This window comes from Culex quinquefasciatus, chromosome 2 (genome assembly GCF_015732765.1).
Source record: "Culex quinquefasciatus strain JHB chromosome 2, VPISU_Cqui_1.0_pri_paternal, whole genome shotgun sequence".
Taxonomy (NCBI): Eukaryota; Metazoa; Arthropoda; class Insecta; order Diptera; family Culicidae; genus Culex; species Culex quinquefasciatus.
The window spans coordinates 70,730,279-70,754,156 of record NC_051862.1 but is presented as its reverse complement, the minus strand read 5'-3'; the positions used below and the strand labels follow the sequence as shown (position 1 = coordinate 70,754,156).

Sequence of the window (23,878 nt, the reverse complement as noted above, 5' to 3'; positions counted from 1 at the left end):
AGATGCACTTTATCTCTCAACGGATCCGAAAGTCGTCACCCGTAGATGGACGGACCGTAAATCACGCACCCTCCAGAGTCTTGGTGATAACGGTGCCAACAGGAATCGCTACCGATGATTCGTCTAGTTGTACTCTATTCCTAATAGCTGCGGTATCGTTGAGCAAATGTTTGCACTCCAACTACTGAGCAGCAGCTCGATTCACCCAAATCTCATTGTCTTTCCAGCAGGTTCCATTCAAAAAACTTTCCCAGAAGACATTGAACTCATATGCATGTTGCAGCTGTTCCGTACGCGAATGTGTCAACGAAGCTGACGGACAGGATCGCAAATAGAAACCGCGATAATCCGTACTCCATGCTGGTAACCTGGACACGTAAAGAGATATCCCTCCGACAAACACACGGTCTGAACAAAGTTCCGGGATTGTTTGGCGAATCCGCAACGTGATGGTGATTGCAGAGCCTCGTACAATGTGGTAGACTTGATATCACAACTATGAGGCCAATCTAGGAGATGCACGGAGTCGTGTACACTGGACAGGCTGGTGCACACACGCGCTTGGACTAATGATGAGTGTGATGACCAGGTAGTCACGATGTGTGGCCAGTTACATCAAATAAAACTGTAACGGAGCACCTGTAAGGATTCACTTCGCGGACGCGGAATGGTATGTCTAAAATGAGTTGGATAAAAGGTATGGGGTGCAAGCAACAGGTAGACCGATTTTTGTTGTAGCTATATCGAGAAAAGAAATCCAACAATTCTAAGGCTTTTTTCATAAATTCTAAGGCTTCCACAGTATTAAATCATCTTCTATGATAAATATCGATTTTTCATATGGGAGAAGAAACGATGAAGATACAACAGAAACAAGACAAGTTTTATGATAGACTGAAATTTGAACAAAAAAGATAAAAGATTAAGAACAGTTACATTTTTTTATTTGAACACCCGTGTGGATCAATCGTACCGCGCACTGGACTCACAAATCAGAGGTCGCCGGTTTGATTTTTTTTTTTTTTGTTTTATTATAGAGTCTTTACACCATTGTGCATTCATCTCTTTCAGGTGGATAGTGAAAGAGGAAAGATTACAGAGTTTAAAATCACTTGTCTGGCTATATTTCAATAATTATTACCATGCCTTTTTTCTAACGATTTGAATTGAAAACAATACACATATCTGCTTAGTTGTATTATTTATTGTGGTGATGTGGAGACAACCTAGGGTACGTTATTCATTTGTGGACCCCTTTCCTATAGTGGATCCTCTGAAGGGTTTTTGATGAAAAATTCAACAAAATCACAATTTCAATCGTGTTTTTGTCTGCAAATCTTTTATTTGGCAAGATCAGTATCATTTGAAACAATGTTTACTGACATTTAATTATCCTTTCGGCCAAAATAAGTATTTCTGTCTGAAATCAGCCATGCCCACTAGCATTTTCACAACAAAACAGCACTTCTATTTTATGATTGAATTAACTATCCAATCATTTTGACTGATTATTTAACTTCAGTAAGTTGAAAGTTGTATGTTTAAGGAACTTTACTGCTCATTTTCGAGCAAAAATTAAGGGGTCCAATATAGGACGACGAAAATCCTAACTTTTCCAAAAGTGGAGCCCTGTTAATTTAACCATCATTAATAAAGAAAACTGTGTATTAAAGCAGGTAGACCGCAAAAGTTTCTCTTAAACATGCAATAAATGCTTGTTGTAATCAACCTTATTACATATTTGTTCAATTATGAGTATAAATATAGCTGTTTTCATGTTAAAAGTACCAATAGTTCTGAAGCCTTGAGAATTTATAATTAATCAAAACAATAGTTAATTGTACTTCAGATTTCATTGTTTTGTACAAAGGGTTAAGAAAAAGTGCTTAAAATATTACGCTTCGGCTCTTATAGAGGGTCCACTAATAGTTAAAATACCCTATTTTTTCCTGTATGCGTTTCTTTCAGAGGCTGTATCTCAACAATCAATGTCTTTGAAGCAAATTAATAGGAAATTATCTGATTTCTCCGGAAAAATATATTATCAGAGATTTATACTGGTAAAACGTCACGTTATAAAAAACAGTTACAATATGGGTAATTCTCTACCAACTCACACGAAATCGGAAAAAGTTGCCCCGACCCCTCTTCGATTTGAGTGAAACTTTGTTCTAAAGGGTAGCTTTTGGCCCTAATCACGAATCCGAGGTCCATTTTTTTGATATCTCATGACGGAGGGACGGTACGGCCCCTTCATTTTTTGAACATGCGAAAAAAATGGGTGTTTTCAATAATTCGCAGCCTTAAACGGTGATGTGATAGGAATTCGGTGTCAAAAAGACTTTTATGTAAAATTAGACGTCCGATTTGATGGCGTACTCTGAATTCCGAAGAAACGTTTTTTCCATCGAAAAAACACTTAAAAAGTTTTAAAAACTCTGCCATTTTCCGTTACTCAACTGTAAGAAATTTCGGAACATGTCATTTTATGGGAAATTTAATGTACTTTTCGAATCTACATCAAAAACATCGTTCCAACTTTTTTTTCGCGTGTAAAAAAAATTCGCCAAAAATTCCGCGGAGGCAGTCGTTTTAAAAAGGTGGAAAGATGTTTTTGATCGCAGAAATTACAGATTTGATCAAATCAAGTTCTGCAAAATTTTAGGATCATCTAGACATTCTTACAAATCACTGGAAACAAGAATCGTCCCGATTGGTTTAGTAAAGCCCGAGAACCAGCGAGTTGTAGTTACCGTTCCACCTTTTTTGGGAGGCTTGGGCGTCCGTGTAAGTTGGACATGCGTTGGGCGTTCCAGTGTTAATAAAGACTTTTTCCAGAAGAGACGCAAACACTGCTTAAGCAATAGAGTTATCTACGTACGCATGTATTGCGTGTACGTACAGGAAAAAGATTGAGGTTAAATTTTGTACCGGCCAGCAAAACAAATGGCGTGCTAGTGTGCGTGAGATCGGGCTTAGATAACTCTATGTGGCAACCGGCGACTCTCGCGGGTAAGTAAAAAGACCCGGCCTTTGAGGTTATGCAAAAATCAACCGTTTTTGTAGCTACAAAAAAAAAACTTTCTCATGGCATAACTTTAAAAGTACTTCACTAAGCAGAATAAAACTTAATAGGGTTTTAGGGGACCCCAAAACGAACAGAATAAGGCGGATCCGGCCAAATCGGTTCAGCCAGTTCTGAGATAATCGCGTGGAAAAAAATCATGTCTACACACATTCCCACAGACATTTGTTTAGAATTTGATTCTGAGTTGATAGGTATACGTGAAGGTATACCTAGGAGGTGTATTTAAGAAGTTCATTTTTCGAGTGATTTTATAGCCTTGCCTCAGTGAGGTGAGGAAGGCAAAACAGTTATTGGTAGCTATATCTTGTAAAAGGTGCACAATACCGAAATTGATTAAATGCACAAATTTGAGTAAATAAAAGTGCAAATTTGATTTTACATTTAAATGTACCGTCGGCAGGGGTAACATTGGGTGAGATAAAAAATAAAAAAATAAATAAATTTTTTACGCTTAAACCAAATTATTTTTTATGAAAAAAAGGCAACACTACGAAATGAATTTTAATCAACTTGTGCCTTAGCTCAAAAGATAAAACTCCTGATGGAAATTAGCATAGCATAGCATTGGTGTCTACCCGTAGCTGCTACTTCGTTATTGACCAGAACCCCCAAACATTGCTCCGTGGACCACAGATGAAAAGTAGGAACCAATCATCACCCCTTCGCAATTTTCAAAGGTCCCTATCGTGCTGATCAATACCGACGCCGGCCACGACCAGTGGTAAGACACGGGGAAGTGGATGGGAATGTTAGTCCGATACTTGAGTGATGGGACCGCCAAATCGACTGCGTCTCCGACAAAGTATCACATGAGTTTTGAGGGTTAGTAAGATGGGTATGAGGTCAGGATTCACTGTGGTAGGTGATGCGACCATGAGCAATTTGTTTATCGGTTGAAATTTTAAAATCTTAGGCAGCCGGCTGCGGAAAGATACCTATCTAGGGATTTAAATATAGTATTAATTCGACCGCGATTCTCCCGAAAACTCCGTCGGCGTGCCTTCCGATCAACGGTGATGTAGGAAGGGCTTCATTCATTAAAATTATTTTATATCATAAGCCTTAAAACATATCCGTCGACGTGCCTTCCGATCCTCGATGATATGGAAAGGACTTAATCCAGCAATACGACTTGCTTGTCTCAAAAACAAAAATCGGATCGTTTCTATCGAAAACTATATAAAGAGAACAAAAATAAAATTCATCGGCCAACGAACGCGAGATCAAAAAATAAATAAAAAAAGAAGAAGAAGAAATCCAATCACCCCATGCACTCGAACAGCGACACAAAAGAGACGGAAAATAACACGAAAAAACAGGACTGAGCGTCCACACAGGCACCGCACTACTGATGCCATTATTTAATTATAATGACCAATCACCCCATGCACTCGAACAGCGACACAAAAGAGACGGAAAATAACATGAAAAAACAGGACTGAGCGTCCACACAGGCACCGCACTACTGATGCCATTATTTAATTATAATGACCAATCACCCCATGCACTCGAACAGCGACACAAAAGAGACGGAAAATAACACGAAAAAACAGGACTGAGCGTCCACACAGGCACCGCACTACTGATGCCATTATTTAATTATAATGACCAATCAAACCATGTACTCGAACAGCGACACAAAAGAGACGGAAAATAACACGAAAAAACAGGACTGAGCGTCCACACAGGCACCGCACTACTGATGCCATTATTTAATTATAATGACCAATCACCCCATGCACTCGAACAGCGACACAAAAGAGACGGAAAATAACACGAAAAAACAGGACTGAGCGTCCACACAGGCACCGCACTACTGATGCCATTATTTAATTATAATGACCAATCAAACCATGTACTCGAACAGCGACACAAAAGAGACGGAAAATAACACGAAAAAACAGGACTGAGCGTCCACACAGGCACCGCACTACTGATGCCATTATTTAATTATAATGACCAATCACCCCATGCACTCGAACAGCGACACAAAAGAGACGGAAAATAACACGAAAAAACAGGACTGAGCGTCCACACAGGCACCGCACTACTGATGCCATTATTTAATTATAATGACCAATCACCCCATGCACTCGAACAGCGACACAAAAGAGACGGAAAATAACACGAAAAAACAGGACTGAGCGTCCACACAGGCACCGCACTACTGATGCCATTATTTAATTATAATGACCAATCACCCCATGCACTCGAAAAGCGACACAAAAGAGACGGAAAATAACACGAAAAAACAGGACTGAGCGTCCACACAGGCACCGCAATACTGATGCCATTATTTAATTATAATGACCAATCAAACCATGTACTCGAACAGCGACACAAAAGAGACGGAAAATAACACGAAAAAACAGGACTGAGCGTCCACACAGGCACCGCACTACTGATGCCATTATTTAATAGACGTATCCAGTTTGAAATGGCCGCTAGGTGGCCAATGGTGTTAAAAATGACAGCTTCCATGTATTTGAATATGGGAGCTCAGGAAAACTCAACTTTTAAGCGATAAAATGATTATTTATGATAAAAGTATTGATTGATTAGGTGCACAAAATGTGTCTAGAATATTATTAAAATAAAAACTGTTCGAAAAAATTGCAATTGAGATAAGTACACCATTCGATTCAGCAGGAATTTTGAGCACCAAAAATATATAGTTTTCATATGATAAGTGTTTTATTTTAGAAGAAAATTAACAAAAAGTATGAAAATCGAGACATTTAGTATGGGAGCTGTCAAATCTCTCACCATCAAAAAGCAGCGTTGAGCTTTCGCTGGATTTGTCTATTATAATGACCAATCACCCCATGCACTCGAAAAGCGACACAAAAGAGACGGAAAATAACACGAAAAAACAGGACTGAGCGTCCACACAGGCACCGCACTACTGATGCCATTATTTAATTATAATGACCAATCACCCCATGCACTCGAACAGCGACACAAAAGAGACGGAAAATAACACGAAAAACAGGACTGAGCGTCCACACAGGCACCGCACTACTGATGCCATTATTTAATTATAATGACCAATCACCCCATGCACTCGAACAGCGACACAAAAGAGACGGAAAATAACACGAAAAACAGGACTGAGCGTCCACACAGGCACCGCACTACTGATGCCATTATTTAATTATAATGACCAATCACCCCATGCACTCGAACAGCGACACAAAAGAGACGGAAAATAACACGAAAAAACAGGACTGAGCGTCCACACAGGCACCGCACTACTGATGCCATTATTTAATTATAATGACCAATCACCCCATGCACTCGAACAGCGACACAAAAGAGACGGAAAATAACACGAAAAAACAGGACTGAGCGTCCACACAGGCACCGCACTACTGATGCCATTATTTAATTATAATGACCAATCACCCCATGCACTCGAAAAGCGACACAAAAGAGACGGAAAATAACACGAAAAAACAGGACTGAGCGTCCACACAGGCACCGCAATACTGATGCCATTATTTAATTATAATGACCAATCAAACCATGTACTCGAACAGCGACACAAAAGAGACGGAAAATAACACGAAAAAACAGGACTGAGCGTCCACACAGGCACCGCACTACTGATCAATAAAACTCCTGATGGAAATTTTCACAAAAGTTTATTTTGCGCAATGAAATATTTTTTTAGAGTATTTTCTCTCTGAGAAGTCCTTAGTCCATAAAATCCGTTTTCAAGATACATATTTTTGGAAACTTTAAAATGCCTTTTTGTATGGACGGACAGTGGTCAAGAAAAAATGTCATCCAAAATCATAAAAAGCTAAAGGCGTTGACATTTTGCTATAGAAAAATCCTAGGGGCTCATATTCGGCATGAGTTCATTTCTGGGGTAACATTTGAAAAGCATAAGCATTTTGATAGCTGGAATTTTTTTGCAAACCCCAAGACAACAGGCAACTATTTAACAAAACTCACCATGTTGAAAGGTAGCTGGGTGAGGCCAGCTATTATTTTACACTTAGAGTTTTGTGAAAAAGTTATCAGTTGTCTCGGAACTTGCAAAATATTTCTAGCTGTCAAAATACCGCCCTTTTCAATTTTGCACACTGTATAGACAAACAAACGCTTCAAATTTCATCCAAATCGGGGCCTCAACCAAACCGAGCAAAATCTACAAATACTGCCTTTAAAGGATAGGTCGAGGACACGTCTGGTTTTGATCTTTCTTTACGCGGGCCTGACAATGCCCAATGCCATGGGAATTTGGCCGCCAGGTTCTCTGCTCCTCTGATTTGCAGTGCAATCCAAATGTGATACAAACTATACTTTCCCATAATTTCGTTGCCGGCCAGAGGTTATTGGTTTGGAACACATACACACACATGGAAGGTAATGCTTCAAACAATGAAAGAAATTCGGATTTTAATCAAAATGCAATGCAATAATTACAGAAATTCTATTTATTACTCTAGCAGCTAATACAGATTCATTTGAAAACACACATTTATTTACAGCGGGAAAGGGAAAGAATGCATGTCACTTGTTTTCTTCTCCTTGCCTTTCACTTTTTAAAATTCTGCACTTTTAAAACTCTGCGCGCAAAACAAGTAGCCTAAACATAGTCCACTTTTGTCTAGTTGATGCTTACTTTAACGGCATTCCTAGTTCTTGTAGGAATGTTTTCTTTTGAGATTACTGTTAACACAACTTTTATTTTTTGGTTTCCGGTATACTATTTTTCCTTTCGTTCAAAAAATTCACATATTTTTGTATTTTTTCTTCTTCTTCTTCGACTTTGCGATCTGGGATTAAGTCAAATACAATCTTTGGTTTGCGCAAGCTTCGTCTCATAAATCAATTAAAATCGTGTTAAATCGTTGCGGATGCCGCGTTGGCTCCGCCCAATTTTTCGGTTTCTTCGTGCTGACTTTTTTTCCTTCTTCATTTTTTCTGCTAAATTTCTTATCATTTTCCTCGCATTGCAACCAACCGGAACGTGATAAAACCGATTCCGGGAGGGAGGAGGTTGCATCAAAGTCCGCGGCACACAACAAACAACACCCGCAAGCCTCTCGTCCACTGAGGAAGATCAACCTGGGCTTTCCAAAAAACAGTTCAAAGTCCAAACAAAACTACACTTCAGCTGAGGCCACCGTCTCACCGCCCGCACGTGGGCAGATTCACCCGGAAGAAGACGTTCAGCTCGATCAGGCTGGCCAGGATGAGAAACACGGCGTACATGATGAGGCACGCATTGCCAACCCGCCGGTCCAGCTTGAACTTGTTCAACGAGAAAGCAATGTACAGCATCAGCAGCGTTGAGAGCAGCGAAATGGCCGAATACTCCAGCCCCGCCGAGTTGATCCCGACCCAGTGGTGGCCCGGTTTGATCGGCGAGAAGGACGCCTTGATGAACCACGGCAGCCCCAAACAGAGCAGGATGTCGAACGTGTTCGAACCGATCGAGTTGCTGATGCCCATCGAGCCGTGTCCTGAAATTGATCAACACCCCATCATTACGATAATCCGTACGCGTCTGGGATTCTCCCGGACTTACCCTGCTTTGCGACGATTACGCTGGAGACGGCCTCGGGCACGCTGGTGCCTGCCGCCAGAAACGTGATGCCCATCACCGAGTCCGGTATCTTGAGCGTGTCACCTGTGACGAAAAAGAGGAAATAAGCGAAAAAAGATATTACTTTTTAAAATTGGATTTGGTTTTTTTTTATCAGAGGCAGAACCGATTAGTGCCAGCGCGCGCTGGGTTGTTGTCGGGGGTTTTTAGATAATGGCGCAATGTCGATAAATGGAAAACATGAAAAAGAGGCATTTATCGCGTAAAGGTTACGGATTAGGTCTGACGTATTAGTATGATATCGGCTTTTTTGAATAAATACATAAACATTGCTTTATCATTTAAAGCCAACTAATTGCAATGTGATGAACCGAATCTACGCCGCAACCAAAAGGCGGTTGATGACTAAACTTTAAGCAGTTCCTTAGATTGTAGATTCATGACAATGTACGTATATAGAATCGATTACATTGGATCCAAGTACAACTGAATGATAAATGACATTACTTTTGTTTAAGGTACCGCAACATGATTGTCACGTAACTGCAATTCATACAGTATGTAAAAAAAGTATTTACACCCCTTGGGCACTATGCACATTTTGTGATGAAACATGTAAATAATTTAAAGTTTGACAGGACTTGTGAGTTGTGGACCAGTTCAGATGCCGGCGGATTTTCCGATGACGTAATTCCGGGTTGGTACGAAATTCCAACGAAAAATCTATTCTATCGATACAAATACCCCCAAAACGGTGTTATACCCACTCCAAAATGTTTATTTAGCAATGCTATGGTAATATATTGACATTTAGTTGAATGAAAAGTTTGCAAAATTAAGTTTAGATAAGTTTTATATAGAATTTCCAGAGTTATATAAACTTTTATACTAAGTAGTTAGTAAACTTTATATTCAATCCAAATTATTTTTTTAATCAGTCAAGGATGCCTATTTGAAGTTGGGAGACTGGATTTATGGTGATTTGTCAACAAATAACATTATTTATGTTAATTTTTCGAAAGCTGTACAAACTTTTTTTGCACCTCTTTTATTTTCGTAACAGTATTTGTTATAGAACTTTTTATAGAAATCATGTTTTCATGAGCTTTTTGTAGCAAAATGTCTGGCATGAGTTTCTGAACAAAACGTAGTACTAGGTTTCTGTCAACATTAACTTGTTAAGATGTTTCATCACAATATGTGCATAGTGCCCAAGGGGTGTAAATACTTTTTTTACATACCGTCAGTGGGGGTGACATTGGGTCTGGGGGGTGAGATTGGGTCAAAGTGATTTTTTACGGATTTTACCATTTCTCATGTTCTTCTCAATGAAAATGAATTCTGTTGAAAGGGTTGTGTAGGGGACATCTTAAGATGACTTCGCTGAAAAAATCTCGTTCCTAGAACACACCCTGTTATTTTGGCAGCTGTCTAAAGTTGGGGTACGTTTTTGGCCCAAAATGACCTCTCGAAAAATGATTTTTTCTGATCAGTAGTGCGGTGCCTGTGTGGACGCGCAGTCCTGTTTTTTCGTGTTATTTTCCGTCTCTTTTGTGTCGCTGTTCGGGTGAGTGCATAATTGGCAAAGGGAGCGCGTGGTTGTAAAAAAATATTCGGAGTGAAAAGTGATTTTTTTTGTGTGTGCCTTTTGTTTCGCATTTTTGTCGGGAATTGTGTGCTGCGAGGAGAGGATTACCCTCTGAAAATGCAGCGTCATCAGTGCATAATTGGCAAAGGGAGCACGTGGTCGTAAAAAAAATATTCAGAGTGAAAAGTGATGTTTTGTAATTTTCAAAGCCCTTCCTATATCATCGTTGATCGGAAGGCACGGCGTCGGGTTGACTGTGATTAAATTTTTCGAATAAGGTTTTATTTTTTTACGGTGAAAAAGCTATTTCTATATAATGATCGAAAGACGCACTGACAATTTGGATCGTCGAGTTAATAGTGGAGCAAAATAACTGTGTGGTTTTGTGTGTTAACCAGAAAGACCTTCCCATAGCATCGTTGCTCGGAAGGCTCGCCGACGGGACTGTTATGAAAGTCCTCCCCATAGCGTCGTAGCTCGGGAGGCATCGAAGAGCCAATACCTTATCCTACTAACCAAAAAAAACATAATCACGTGATGCTTGAAGGAGATGCTGTGGATTCAACGGTCTCAAGCGGTATCAACAAGTATATAGCGAAAAACTATGTGCTTGATGAGTATGCAACTTCAACTATCGGACTAACATTCCTCCCTTTCGTTGAACTGCAGGCTTCTTGGGAGGGCGCCGGTATTGACTAATAAAGTAGGGATCTTCAGAGGTTAAACAGTGAACCGATGGTTGGCTCCCACTGATCATTTTTGATTCATTGTTTAACTTCAGCTGATCCGTCAATAACGGAGTAGCAGCTCATTGGCAGTCAACCATGCTCATGCTCATGCTCAAAATGACCTCTCGAAAAATGATTTTTCTTATATTATTGTTAGAATTGCTCAAAAACTACCCAAATGTTTGAAAATCTCCACTTTAAACATTGTAGCGTGTCAATACGATTCCCTCGAACAAGAAACACTGTTGGATGACTTGTTTCTACCATGTCGTTGTATTTGAGCATCATTTTAGTTTCATTTGACCCAATGTCACCCCCTCTAAGGGGTGAGATTGGGTCAATTTTCAAACAATTGGCATTTAAGGTAGTGTTCATCAAAATCCACCATATTTTGGGAAAATGTTAGTAAACTATCTAAGAACAAATCTACGTTGAAAGATTTTCGATGTTATTTAAATTGTTTTTGTTATTCAGAAAATACGAGAGGTGTATCGTTTTTTGACCCATAGTCACCCCCACTGACGGTACTGTAAATCATTTGCTGGCAATCATTGGTCACGATGAATTGCTGAATATTTGCAAGAAGTGCAAGAAATTGCTTTTAATTTATACATAAAAAGCTCAACTTGTTTTAATGGTTTACATATCTGATCTAATCTAGCACAGACGCAGCCAATCCAATAAAAACATGCTAGAAAGTCAGTGGTTTTCAGTGAAATCTCGTGCGCCTTTAAATTTTCATATATTTTTAAATGAAGAAAAATAAAACAGGCTAGCACAAACTGATTCAAAATCTCTTAAGAATTACTAACTGAACCGGTTCCGTTGCTTAATGGATACGGCTTCTGCCTCATAAGCAGAAGGTTCGGGGATCAAATCCCGGCCTTTGAAATTTGGAATCAGGAATTTGAACTTTGAATATGAACAAAAACGAAAATGAATCAGGTGGGATTCGAAATCACACCTCTGGATTGGTGGTCTGGGACGCTAAGCAGTCAGCCATCAGAAGATTTACACTCTAGAAGTGAATTGATCCGTAGTGTTGAAACATGTTATCTTCTCATATTAAATTCGCGCTGATCCCTGATTTGCCTGACGGGATTGGAAGTCTAAATGTAGATCGAGTTTCCTTCAGATGCTTGCTTCTATGTTTAGGCGGGGCCGAACAATGCCCAGCGACCTCGGAATTGGACCGCAAGGAGCTCTGTCATTCTGAAATGGGTCGTTGGAAGCAGCGCGAGGGCTATCACCACCTTATACCCGGGACTGAGATAAGGTGTATCAGCATTCGGTATATACAAAGCCTGATACAAACTATACTTTTCCATAATATCGCTACCGGTTAGCGGGTATTGAATTGGACCACCACCAAAAAAACCACCACCCTAAATCTCTTAAGAATTACCAACTACTTCTGCCAATTTTGGAAACTACTCTGACCGTTTCCTACCGTTTGTCACTTCAATATCAATCGCTACTGAATATTCTCTCTTTGCTCTCCCTCTCACTCGGGTAGTACAGCGAATGGCTCAGAGAGGATGATTGTGTTTTGTCGCTCAAAGCTGACTTCAAAAGCCTGCGATCGGCTTTGTTTTGATCATTTAATAAACTGCTGAAAACAAATGCTATCATTTTTTTTGCAGACCAAAAAAGCGCCGAGCTGGTATTTTGATAGATTCTCTCCTTTCTGAACATATCGATGCCTCTGTGCTCTCTTGTGTTAAGCTTGCTGGGATTCCTATCCAGTTAGCATAAGAGAGCACAGAGAGGCATGATATTCGTTTGTGACTCGGGTCGACGGACAAGGTAGGCAGAGACATTCACGAATTATTTGTATCGCTAAGTGTTCACTCGCGTATGGTTGCGTGCTGCAGTCGGCAAATATTTACTCAGCGATGAATGAGTGATTTCTGACCTTTGAACCAATAGTCAGGATCAGGAAAAAATATACTTTAGGAATACTTAGTACTACTTAGTTAAATGTAGTCACTATATTCAATGATGGCAAGTTGATGTCAAGTGCCAGTGATTGCGGTGGAAGTGTCTGGATGAGATTTTAATGCAGTGGTCACCAAACTGCGGCCCGCGAGCTGGTTCAGAAATTACTATGGCACCCGGCCCACTTAGTAGTCTTCATGTCAAGTTTACTAGTAAAATAATGAAAAAGTTTTCTTTATAAAATGTTTAAAATTGCTAGAAATAGAATTGATAAAAAATAACTAATTATGAACATGGTTGGGTTTCCAAGAAATATTTTTGTATATGAGGATTTCGGTCATTCGATTTTTTTTTTTGTATTTTTTAATCCGACTGAAACTTTTTTGGTGCCTTCGGTATGCCCAAAGAAGCCATTTTGCATCATTAGTTCGTTCATATAATTTTCCATACAAATTTGGAAGCGGTTCATACAAAAATGATGTATGAAAATTCAAAAATCTGTATCTTTTGAAGGAATTTTTTGATCGATTTGGTGTCTTCGGCAAAGTTGTAGGTATAGATACGGACTACACTGGAAAAAAATAATACACGGTAAAAAAAATTTGGTGATTTTTTTATTTAACTTTTTATCACTAAAACTTGATTTGCAAAAAAAACACTATTTTTATTTTTTTTTATTTTTTGATTTGTTTTAGAGGACATAAAATGCCAACTTTTCAGAAATTTCCAGGTTGTGCAAAAAATCATTGACCGAGTTATGAATTTTTTAATCAATACTGATTTTTTAAAAAAATCGAAATATTGGTTGCAAAATTTTTTCAACTTCATATTTCGATGTAAAATCAAATTTGCAATCAAAAAGTACTTTAGTAAAATTTTGATAAAGTGCACCGTTTTCAAGTTATAGCTATATTTAAGTGACTTTTTTGAAAATAGTCGCAATTTTTCATTTTTTTAAATTAGTGCACATGTTTGCCCAGTTTTGAAAAAAATATTTTTGAAAAGCTGAGAAAATTCTCTTTATTTTGCTTCTTCGGACTTTGTTGATACGACCTTTAGTTGCTGAGATATTGCAATGCAAAGGTTTAAAAACAGGAAAATTGATGTTTTCTAAGTCTCACCCAAACAACCCACCATTTTCTATCGTCAATATCTCAGCAACTAATGGTCCGATTTTCAATGTTTATATATGAAACTTTTGTGAAACTTGCCGATCTTTTCGAAAAAAATATTTTCAAAATTTTCAAATCAAGACTAACATCTCAAAAAGGCCAAACATTCAATATTACGCCCTTTTAAAATGTTAGTCTTGATATGAAAATTTTGAAAATATTTTTTTCGAAAAGATCGGAAAATTTCACAAAAGTTTCATATATAATCATTGAAAATCGGACCATTAGTTGCTGAGATATTGACGATAGAAAATGGTGGGTTGTTTGGGTGACTTAGAAAACATCAATTTTCCTGTTTTTAAACCTTTGCATTGCAATATCTCAGCAACTAAGGGTCGTATCAACAAAGTCCGAAGAAGCAAAATATAGAGAATTTTCTCAGCTTTTCAAAAATATTTTTTTCAAAACTGGGCAAACATGTGCACTAATTTAAAAAAATGAAAAACTGCGACTATTTTCAAAAAAGTTACCTAAAAATGGTTATAACTTGGAAACGGTCCACTTTATCAAAAATTTACTACAGTACTTTTTGATTGCAAATTCGATTTTACATCGAAAAATGCAGTTGAAAAATTTTTGCGACCAATATTTCGATTTTTTGAAAAAATCTGTATTGATTCAAAAAGTCATAACTCGGTCAAAGATTTTTTGCCCATTCTGGAAATTTCTGAAAAGTTGGCATTTGATGTCCTCTTAAACAAATAAAAAAATAAAAAAATAAAAATAGTGTTTTTTTGCAAATCAAGTTTTAGTGACAAAAAGTTAAATTAAAAATCACCAAATTTTTTTTACCGTGTATCATTTTTTTCAGTGTAGTCCATATCCATACCTACAACTTTGCCCAAGACACCAAATCGATCAAAAAAATCCTTCAAAAGATACAGATTTTTGAATTTTCACATATCATTTTTGTATGAACAGCTGCCAAATTTGTATGGAAAATTATATGGACAAACTTGCAGGCCAAGGATTGATACCTAAGAGCATGCAATGGCACTGACCTTGTTGCGTGCTCTTCGGTTTACGTCCACGTAAGGAACATCCTGGAAGGAGCGTAACTAACTACATCCGTAGTTCTGTTAGATCATCCGAATTATCTTGATCAGAACAGTATAGCTCTGGTTCCTTGCGAGTGTCCTATTTTCTTACCTCCACGTTGGCTTGGTTTTCATGATGACCTAGCTGGTGGCCTGTGGAAACGGATCGTAAACCTTTGACCACCGCGGGTCAGAGTCGAGACGGCTAAAAGAAAGGGCGCAACAATGTGGGAAAGGGAAGTAATTTGTGATTGTAGACGGTATTGTTTTGATTCGCAGTATGTTGAGTCAACTGCTGTGGATGTACCTGAAACATCGCACAACGGGGTTTCTCTTCTCTTCATTCTCAGCTACCACCTATCTCCTATTTTTATTTTGCTCTTCTGATTCCCAATTCTTCACTGATTCTTCTATTTAATATCCATCATTTGATTTTAATTTCACTAACTTTTGATTCTCTTATCTCTCAAAGCTTTTCCACTCTTTTCTATCAATTGATACTGCTGTAACAAACTTTGTTTTGTTTTTTCTCCTTAAAATATACTTTTTTTTTTTAATGTACTAGTAATATCAAGTCTATTTATCATTCGCCTAATCTTTTTTGATTTTATTGCGAATTTATTTATTTGAATAATTCTTTATCTGTCCTATAAATTATCATTACTATAATCTAAGCTTGTTTTGTATCTCTATTTATTCACTATTGTCTAATTTAACATCTAATACATCTAGCTTCTCATTTTTATTCTTCAAAATACGCTCATCATTCTCTTACTATTGATACTTGATTTTTATAAAATAAATTCTCTTTTACTGTCTATTGTTTTCAATCTTCACCCTTTTTTTCAAACAAGTGAGGTTTGAGCCCTTACTCAATTTATGGAATGGTTAAAGGATTAACACAAATATTACTATTGTACTTTTGGTAAACTTTTTAACATGCTTAGGACCAAAAATTGTAACAAAACACCGCGACAAAAGAAATAGCAACAGATAAACACGACTCAACAATAGGGAAGATTTCAGGAGAAAACAATACACAGTAAATAACAATAAGTTTTTGAATTCAAACTAAAAATATAACAGTTTTTGCTTTAATGAAAGTTGATAGGCACACTATAGATGGTAAGGCGCTTATACTTACATCAAACCCTACGTAATGTACCACCCCCGGCCGAGTTAAAATGCGTAACCGGAAAAGAAGGTGTGCATGCCTGGCACGAACACTCAAAGCGTGTTCTAGCGTGCTGCTCGTACTGACTCAGAGCAAGGGTGAGATGTAGGTGTAAGGGCAGTGCGTGTTCGTCGGGAACCTAGTGCATAAGATCGGTCAAGGCCCGTTCTTACACTGAAAATTGCGAATTGCGAATTGCGAAAAATTATATGGACAAACTAATGATGCAAAATGGCTTCTTTGGGCATTAGGGTGGGTACGGATTTCGAAAAGTTCTCAGATCAAGTTCTGGTGTGGTTTCCCTTGTAGGGCATACCCATAGGGACTCTCACGCCAAATTTCAGCTCATTTGGTTGAAAACTGGCTTGTCTCAAGCGGGTTCAAGTTTACATGGACACGTGATTGTAAAATTTTCAGCATAACATTTTTTTTTCTTATTTGGAGGTTTAGAATACAGCTAAATAGTATCAGGATCACCATAAATGATAATTCTATAGTTCAAAAAGTAATAAAAAGTATTTTTTTATAGGCGATGCTAGTCCACGTGGTAGCTGTTTGACATGTAGCGTCGCGGTGTTCATCAAGCATTCATAGCATGCTAAGGAAAATTTGATGCTTTTCTGGGGAAAACGGTTGGTTCCGAAAACCTCGGATGTATTGCCGTTGAGCTCGATGGGGGTTGGACGAATCGACCTGGTCTCTTAGGGAAAGTTGTTCTCCAGTCGATTCCGCTCATTTCTGGCCATCCTAGAAGTTTTTACATGTTTTCCCCAGGCCTGTAGGAGCGAATGAACGAAAATTCAAAATTTCCCATAGTAATTTACATGTAAACTTGAACCCGCTTGAGACAAGCCAGTTTTCAACCAAATGAGCTGAAATTTGGCGTGAGAGTCCCTATGAGTATGCCCTACAAGGGGAACCACACCAGAACTTGATCTGAGAACTTTTCAAAATCCGTACCCACCCTATTGGGCATACCGAAGGCACCAAAAAAAACAGTCGGATTAAAAATTACAAAAAATAAAATTTAAGAAAAAAGACCGATTTCGTAGAGAATTGCTCAATATCCAAATGCCCTTGACCGAGTTGCTCCACCAGCAAGAGCAAGCAAGAAAGGCAGGACCAACAGCTGGTTGACATCATGAAAAGGCCATCGTTGAAATCTATACTACTAAGGTCCTGTTTCAGATGATCTTTCAGCATCTTTTTTCCTTCAATCGTCTGTCAGTCAGTGCTACATTAGGTGCTGCCTAAGGTGCAATTTAAAAAAATTAAGGTGGAGGAGGTGCGATGCTTCTGGATATAGAACCCCTGAATTAAAAAAAGCCTAGGTTTACATATACAGTAGTTCCATATAAAAATTAAAGAAAAGAAAAAATAAATGGGCTTCGATTTGACTCAAAATTGGAGTGGGGGTTCTTTGGCCGAAATAATGAGACCCGTTTTTTTTTTTTTGGTCCAGACACCGTCAAAACGGCATGTCAAGTTTTCATAAGACTTTTTCAACTGTTAATCTAGATTTTTGAAATTCCTAACTATTTTTTCTTGAAAGTCAAATTTATCATCTTTCATTTGCGCCCAAGATAGCTAAAATCAGTTGAAATGGCGAGAAGTTATTACTTTTTGAAAAAAGTGATTTTTGTGAGTATCGACGAAAATGAATATTTTTCTAACCACCCTAACACGTCGTAGGTCACCGTAATGACCAAACAAAAAATATGGGTCTCATTATTTCGGCCAAAGAACCCCCACTCCAATTTTGAGCCAAATCGAAGCACTTTTATATTTTTCTTTAAGTTTCATATGGATCTGCTGTATAAATAAATTGATAACATTGTTATTTTGCCTACAAAATATCAATACTACTGTCAATATTTCAACCAAAATAAAATTTAAAAAGCTCCATGGCATGATCATCAACTTAATCGGCCTCCTTTATTATTAAATCTGAGACAAAACTCAAAATTACGCAGGCAGTTTCACTTACCAATGATTGTAATCATCCACGCGACCACGTACGACAGCGATCCGATCCACACGATGCACATGATGAACGTCAGCGGGAACCAGTTCTTGAACCGGGGCTTCTCGCAGTTTGGAATCGTAAACGAAAACAGCAAATATATCGGCCACGTGATGAACCACGAAAACTGCCGGAACGCACTCTGCCCCGACGGATACTTGAACAGCTGGAACTCTTCATCTTTGACGGATTCGGCGTCCTCTTCCGGGACGTGTTCGTCACTTCCGTCCGGCGCTCCGGTTCCATTCTCGACGTCCTTTGGACCCCGATCGGCACCGTTTAAGGACTGTTTTACTTGCACCGATTCGGCACTGCTGTCCGTGGACTGCGGAGGAGTCGTGGGGCTGGGTGGCGGCGGAGGTTGATCGTCATCCAGCGTCGTCCCGTTGACGCTACCGGCGCTGTGACGCTTGACCGGGTGCTGCTGTTGATCTTTGAGTGCGACGGCGGTCGCCGCTGCCAGTGCCACTCCGCCCCCACCACCAGCACCTCCTCCGCTCGCACTGATCGCCTTAATTTGCATCTCCAGATCCGATGACGTCAATTCATTGTTGCTCGCGTCGATGTGGGTAACGTTCTTCAAGTTGCCGTTCTGCTGGAAGTGGCTGATACGTAACGGGAGGTGGGCCTCGGCCGCTTCTGACAGAGTTTAGAGAAAAAGAAAAGTCGCCATGTGAGTCAAGCCTCGGAAAGACAATTTAGATTAAGGTCAATGCAAATTGATTAGCGCAGCGAAAACAGAAGAACTTGGTATCGGAAGGGAAATTAGGAGTTTGAGGGGGGATGGGGTCCGAGTAATGAGTTTTCATTAAAGTTATCAGGGACATGACGTACATTGCGGGTTGATTCAAACAAATTGTCGCCTTGTCGCATTGTGAGTAACACGTTGTTGGTTCAAGGTTAGGATATTGGTATCCTTTCAGGGAATTGGTTTCAAGTATGATATAAACACCATCTTTATATAACCATTTATATTAAAATCATTTCAAATCTAAAATGTTGTTACAGTTTTGAATTATAAATTAAATTTTCTACAAGAAGTAACTAATGAAAATTAGTTCGAATCGGAAAACGAACTGCACAATCGGATTCTTAGGACAATTTAACACACAAAAAAACAGTTTAAATTAGTTCTTTTATTACAAGTTTTAGGTATTTTTGGAACAGAAATAAAACATTTTTTCTGATTTATAGGCATTTTCAATAGAAAAACTTTTATAGCAAACTTGAAAAAGGTTTAACGTGAAGACTTCCATCATTGTCATGATTTTTCGTTCAAAGATATAAATTTTGCGTCGCTTTCAATATTTTGACAAAATTCCTTCAACAAGATCTTTAGAATAGTGCCCTACACATGCTGATTCCTTTTGGTAACGATTATCCCATTCCTTGTAAAGTTATGGAAACCGTCATTAATCAATGATTGCCAACTAGGACGTCAATGACTGTGCCACAAAATTATATAAATTTTGAAGCACATTTGATTTAGAACAAACATTTTGTCAGTGGCTTCAAGAAGGCAACAACCGGCACATGCTGATTCCATTTGGTGCTGAAATTCGTTAAATGTAATTTAATACAGAATATTTTATAGTGATGATCAATTTTCTTCGAAAATGATCAACGGCTTCACCTTAATTCATGCAGAAATTTTGATTTAGGTAGCAAAAAGCTATGATAGTTTTTTTTGGAAAAATCAATTCTAAAGAATTTTGATCAAAGTTGGATCTTTTAACTTACTTAACCTCAATTTTGTATACATTTTATTAAAAGTTGAGTTGAACTTAGTTAAACAAACATTTGATTACATTTTTCAATAAAACATTCAAAGTAACCTTGCAAATGTTTTCTTCCCTACTAACCCCGAGTAGCCCGCGGGTAATCGGCTCCCCTCCCACTAACATTTACACACAAGATCCTCTGTAATTACTCTTAGCTTCAAGTAAAATATAATTACAAAAGCCGACTCGATCCTAACCAGGTCCCAGTACCGAAAAGGACCCAATAAACAGAATGTTAGGAAAAAAACGTTGCAAATTGTCAATTTGAAATTAATTGGTTTAATTTGCACACTTTCAGGCAGAATTTTGCTAGCAGCATATTTTACATACATAACATTTTTTATTGTTAATCAAGCTGCGATTAATGATCGGACCAAAGAAAAAATCAATAAATATTCAAAATGTACAATCTTTTATCGAAAACGTGTATATACAGGGACCATCCATAAACCACGTGGACACTTTCTTGGAAATCTAAAAAAATCCACGGAGGCATTCTTTTTAAAAAAGGTGGAACGATGTTTCCGGTCGCAGAAATTACAAATTTATTCAAGATGTTTTTCCAGAACTAAAAAAAAATTTAGAAGGATAAAAACTTCAAATTACAACGCAATGGCTTTATTAAATCAACAAATTTGTTTGAGTTCATTCAAATATTTCAAAAAACATCCCAGCACCAAAGCCCCCAAAAAGTTGAGGCGGTAACTTCGACTCGCTAGATCTCGGCCAAAACTCAACCAATCGAGACGATACTTTTTTTCCAGAGATTTTTAAGAATGTCTAGATGATTCAAGAATTTTACAGAACTCGATTCGATCAAATCCGTATTGAAATCCGTTTTTTTGAGCTTGTTAAAAAAAATCGAAGGCAAAAGCTTTGCAATAGCTACACAAAAGTTGGAATGAAAACATAGTTTCCAGTCACCAGTCACATAGTAGGCCAGTCATCAAATACTACTCTGTATATACTATTTTTTTTTTATTTATTGAACATGATGATATGCATCCATCAATTCCTCGGTCATTTCGGTTTGTTTTGGTTTTTGGCGTTTGTCTGCTTTTTAACTGGGCTAACCAATAGAGTTATCTACGTGCGCATGTATTGCGTGTTTGTACACGAAGGGTTTTAATTTGTACCCGCCAGCAAAAACAAATGGTAAGCTATAGCTATACTATAGTGTGCTTGAGATCGGGCTTAGATAACTCTATAGAGTGTAACAAAAATCACTTTTTGGCGAGCATTCAGGGGTTCCGGTGGGCATACTGAGCCCAAATCCCAAATATGAGCTTGATTGGACGATACAGGAGCTGGCGCTCCGCTCTTCAATTTTAAATGGGATTTAACCCGTATTTTTTTCAAAATGTCAATTTTTGAGGCATTTTGGCCACTAAAGCGTTTATTTTCATCATCACTGGCACTGGCCAGATCCTTGCGCATCTTTTGGTATATATAACATTGAAGTTTAGAGCACCCTGGAGCTCGGTACAGACCTCCAAAGTTTGGCATTTTAAGCATAAGCATAAGCATAAGCATAGGTGCCCACCCGCAGTTGCTACTCCGTTATTGACCAGGACCTCCAGAAGTTACATCCACGAGCCGTGGAAGATAAGTGGGAGCTATCTTTCCTCGCTTCGCAACTTCTCAAAGGCCCCTATCATGCTGATCAATACCGGCGCCGGCCACGACCAGTGGTAGGGTCACGGGGAAGTGGATGGGAATGTTAGTCCGATACTTGAGTGATAGAGACCGCCCAATCGACTGCATCTCCGACAAAGTATCACATGAGTTTTGAGGGGGTTAGTAGATGGGTATGAGGTCAGGATTCACGAGTGGCAGTGATGACCTTCAAAGTTTGGCATTTTATAGAAAAATTGTCCCCGGCAAAAAAGATATGCGTCGCACCTCGCGACGCCCGAGACGCCATTTGATTTTGCTGGGGTCAATCTGTCGAAAAAATGTCAAACTTTGAAGGTCTGTACCGAGCTCCAGGGTGCTCCAAACTTCAATGTTATTTATACCAAAAGATTCACAAGAATCTGGCCTACACGCCAATGATGTTGAAAATAAACGCTCCAGTGGCAAAAAGTGACATATTTGAAAAAAAAATCTGTTTGAATGGATTAAATCCCATTTAAAATTCAAATGCAAAGCGTCAGTTTCTGTTACCGTAAATTGGGGTGACTTTGATAGTCCGGGGTGACATTGATAGAAATTTGATTTGGCCACTAATTTTGATACATCCAATCTAACAGTCACATTTTTGCATATATGTTCGGTAATAAGCTATCCATTAAGCATTAAGCTTACATACTAAAAATTCTCAAAAATGTTTAGATATTAATTTGACGGGCATTTGAAAAACCTATCAAAGTCACCCCGGGCTATCAAAGTCACCCCAGTTTACGGTACGTCCAATCAAGCTCATATTTGGGATTTGGGCTCAGTATGCGAACCGGAACAAACCCCTGAATGTCCGCCAAAAAGTCATTTTTGTTACATCCTATTAACCAACCGGTTCCCGGGTACCCGATGAACGGCCATCTTGGCTTTTTTAGTTAAAACCCATCATGTTGCACATAAAACTTCATGAAATTGAAAGATATGTCAATCTACGGTAATCCCATTGTGCGCTGACCCATTCTGACTACTCTGGAACTCTGGTTGGATTCCCATTGAGCCCCCATTGATTTCATATACGTGAAAAATAGCAAAACATGAACTTTCCGGATGTTCCGGATTTCCGGAACCGGTAGCTCATCTGGCCCTGATATTAATATTTTTGGTCAAAGAACAGGTCGTCAAAGTTGTGGTCTCAAAAATGTATTTTTTTCGGTTGTAGCCGATTCCCGGTGGCCACAGTGACCAAATCCGGGTTTCAGGGTCAGTTTCGGAAAGAGGACTTCCTAAGCTTTCATTTGTGACCTAAAGAACCGGACTCGGTCAAACATTTTTGACGATTTTTTAAAGTTTGGGGTCGAAAAGGACCCCAATATCTTATGAGTGATTTTTCTAATACCAAGGGAAGGTTAAAAAGCAGCCCAGTTAAACAACGCCCAGTTACCGTAACGCTACTGTACCACCCATTATAGGAAATATAGGAAATAGTTATGTGGTTTGATGATAACATTATATAAGTTATTTTCACTGCGCTACCAAACTAAACATTGACCCACCTGCTGAAACCAAACACCAAAATATGTTCTACCCTGTTTACCTTGCTCTCTACTGGACACCGATTTACTACTACTGGACGCCGCATCGTGTGATCTGCGATTTCTCGCGTGCTTCAGTCCACCTGGATTGCGGTGCGAGAGTTCCCCCAAAACACCGCAGATGAAAAATGAGGTGCGTATTTTTTATGTTGTTTGTGTATGAGTTTGTAGGTGCGACCGAGAAGAGAAAATGTATAAAAGTAAAAAAAATTCGAGTATTGATTAACAATTGGTCCCCATCACCAGCCAGCAACCTACATTGATGAAGCCGTTTCCGGCCCAGCATGTGATCGACAAATCAACAACAACAACTAGTTAGTGACTACGAGTACTACGTTTAGTTTCGGCCCTACCTCTGGCACACTTTTGGAACGACTTGTCGTAGTACATGACGGCGATGTACACGATGTAGAGCAGCACCAGAATCAACGCCTCGTACCACTCGACCCGTTCGTCGTGGATGATACAGATGAGGATGGCCACCGTAATGCCGTACGCCAGGCAATCCCTCGTCAGGGGCCACCAATCGAGGGGAACTACCTGCAAGGAATCGTGATTAAAAACAACCAACCAACGG

The 23,878-nt window shown here is 38.8% G+C and overlaps 1 protein-coding gene across 3 annotated transcripts in view; it reads right to left on the bottom strand.

Annotated features, from left to right (window-relative positions):
- Positions 1–7,515: 7,515 nt before the first annotated feature.
- The window catches only part of LOC6035966 (sodium/potassium/calcium exchanger 5), a 42,143-nt gene continuing 25,780 nt past the window's right edge, over positions 7,516–23,878 (bottom strand). For 2 of the 3 annotated variants that reach the window (XM_038250130.1, XM_038250131.1), the window contains exons 4-8: positions 23,655–23,841; positions 23,304–23,384; positions 18,273–18,947; positions 8,631–8,732; positions 7,516–8,565 (exon numbers count right to left, since the gene is read on the bottom strand). In XM_038250130.1, the coding sequence (XP_038106058.1) occupies positions 8,231–8,565; positions 8,631–8,732; positions 18,273–18,947; positions 23,304–23,384; positions 23,655–23,841 (1,380 nt within the window). In that variant the 3' untranslated portion in view covers positions 7,516–8,230. The remainder of the gene's footprint in view (positions 8,566–8,630; positions 8,733–18,272; positions 18,948–23,303; positions 23,385–23,654; positions 23,842–23,878) is intronic. The other variant, XM_001846022.2, reaches the window with a different exon arrangement.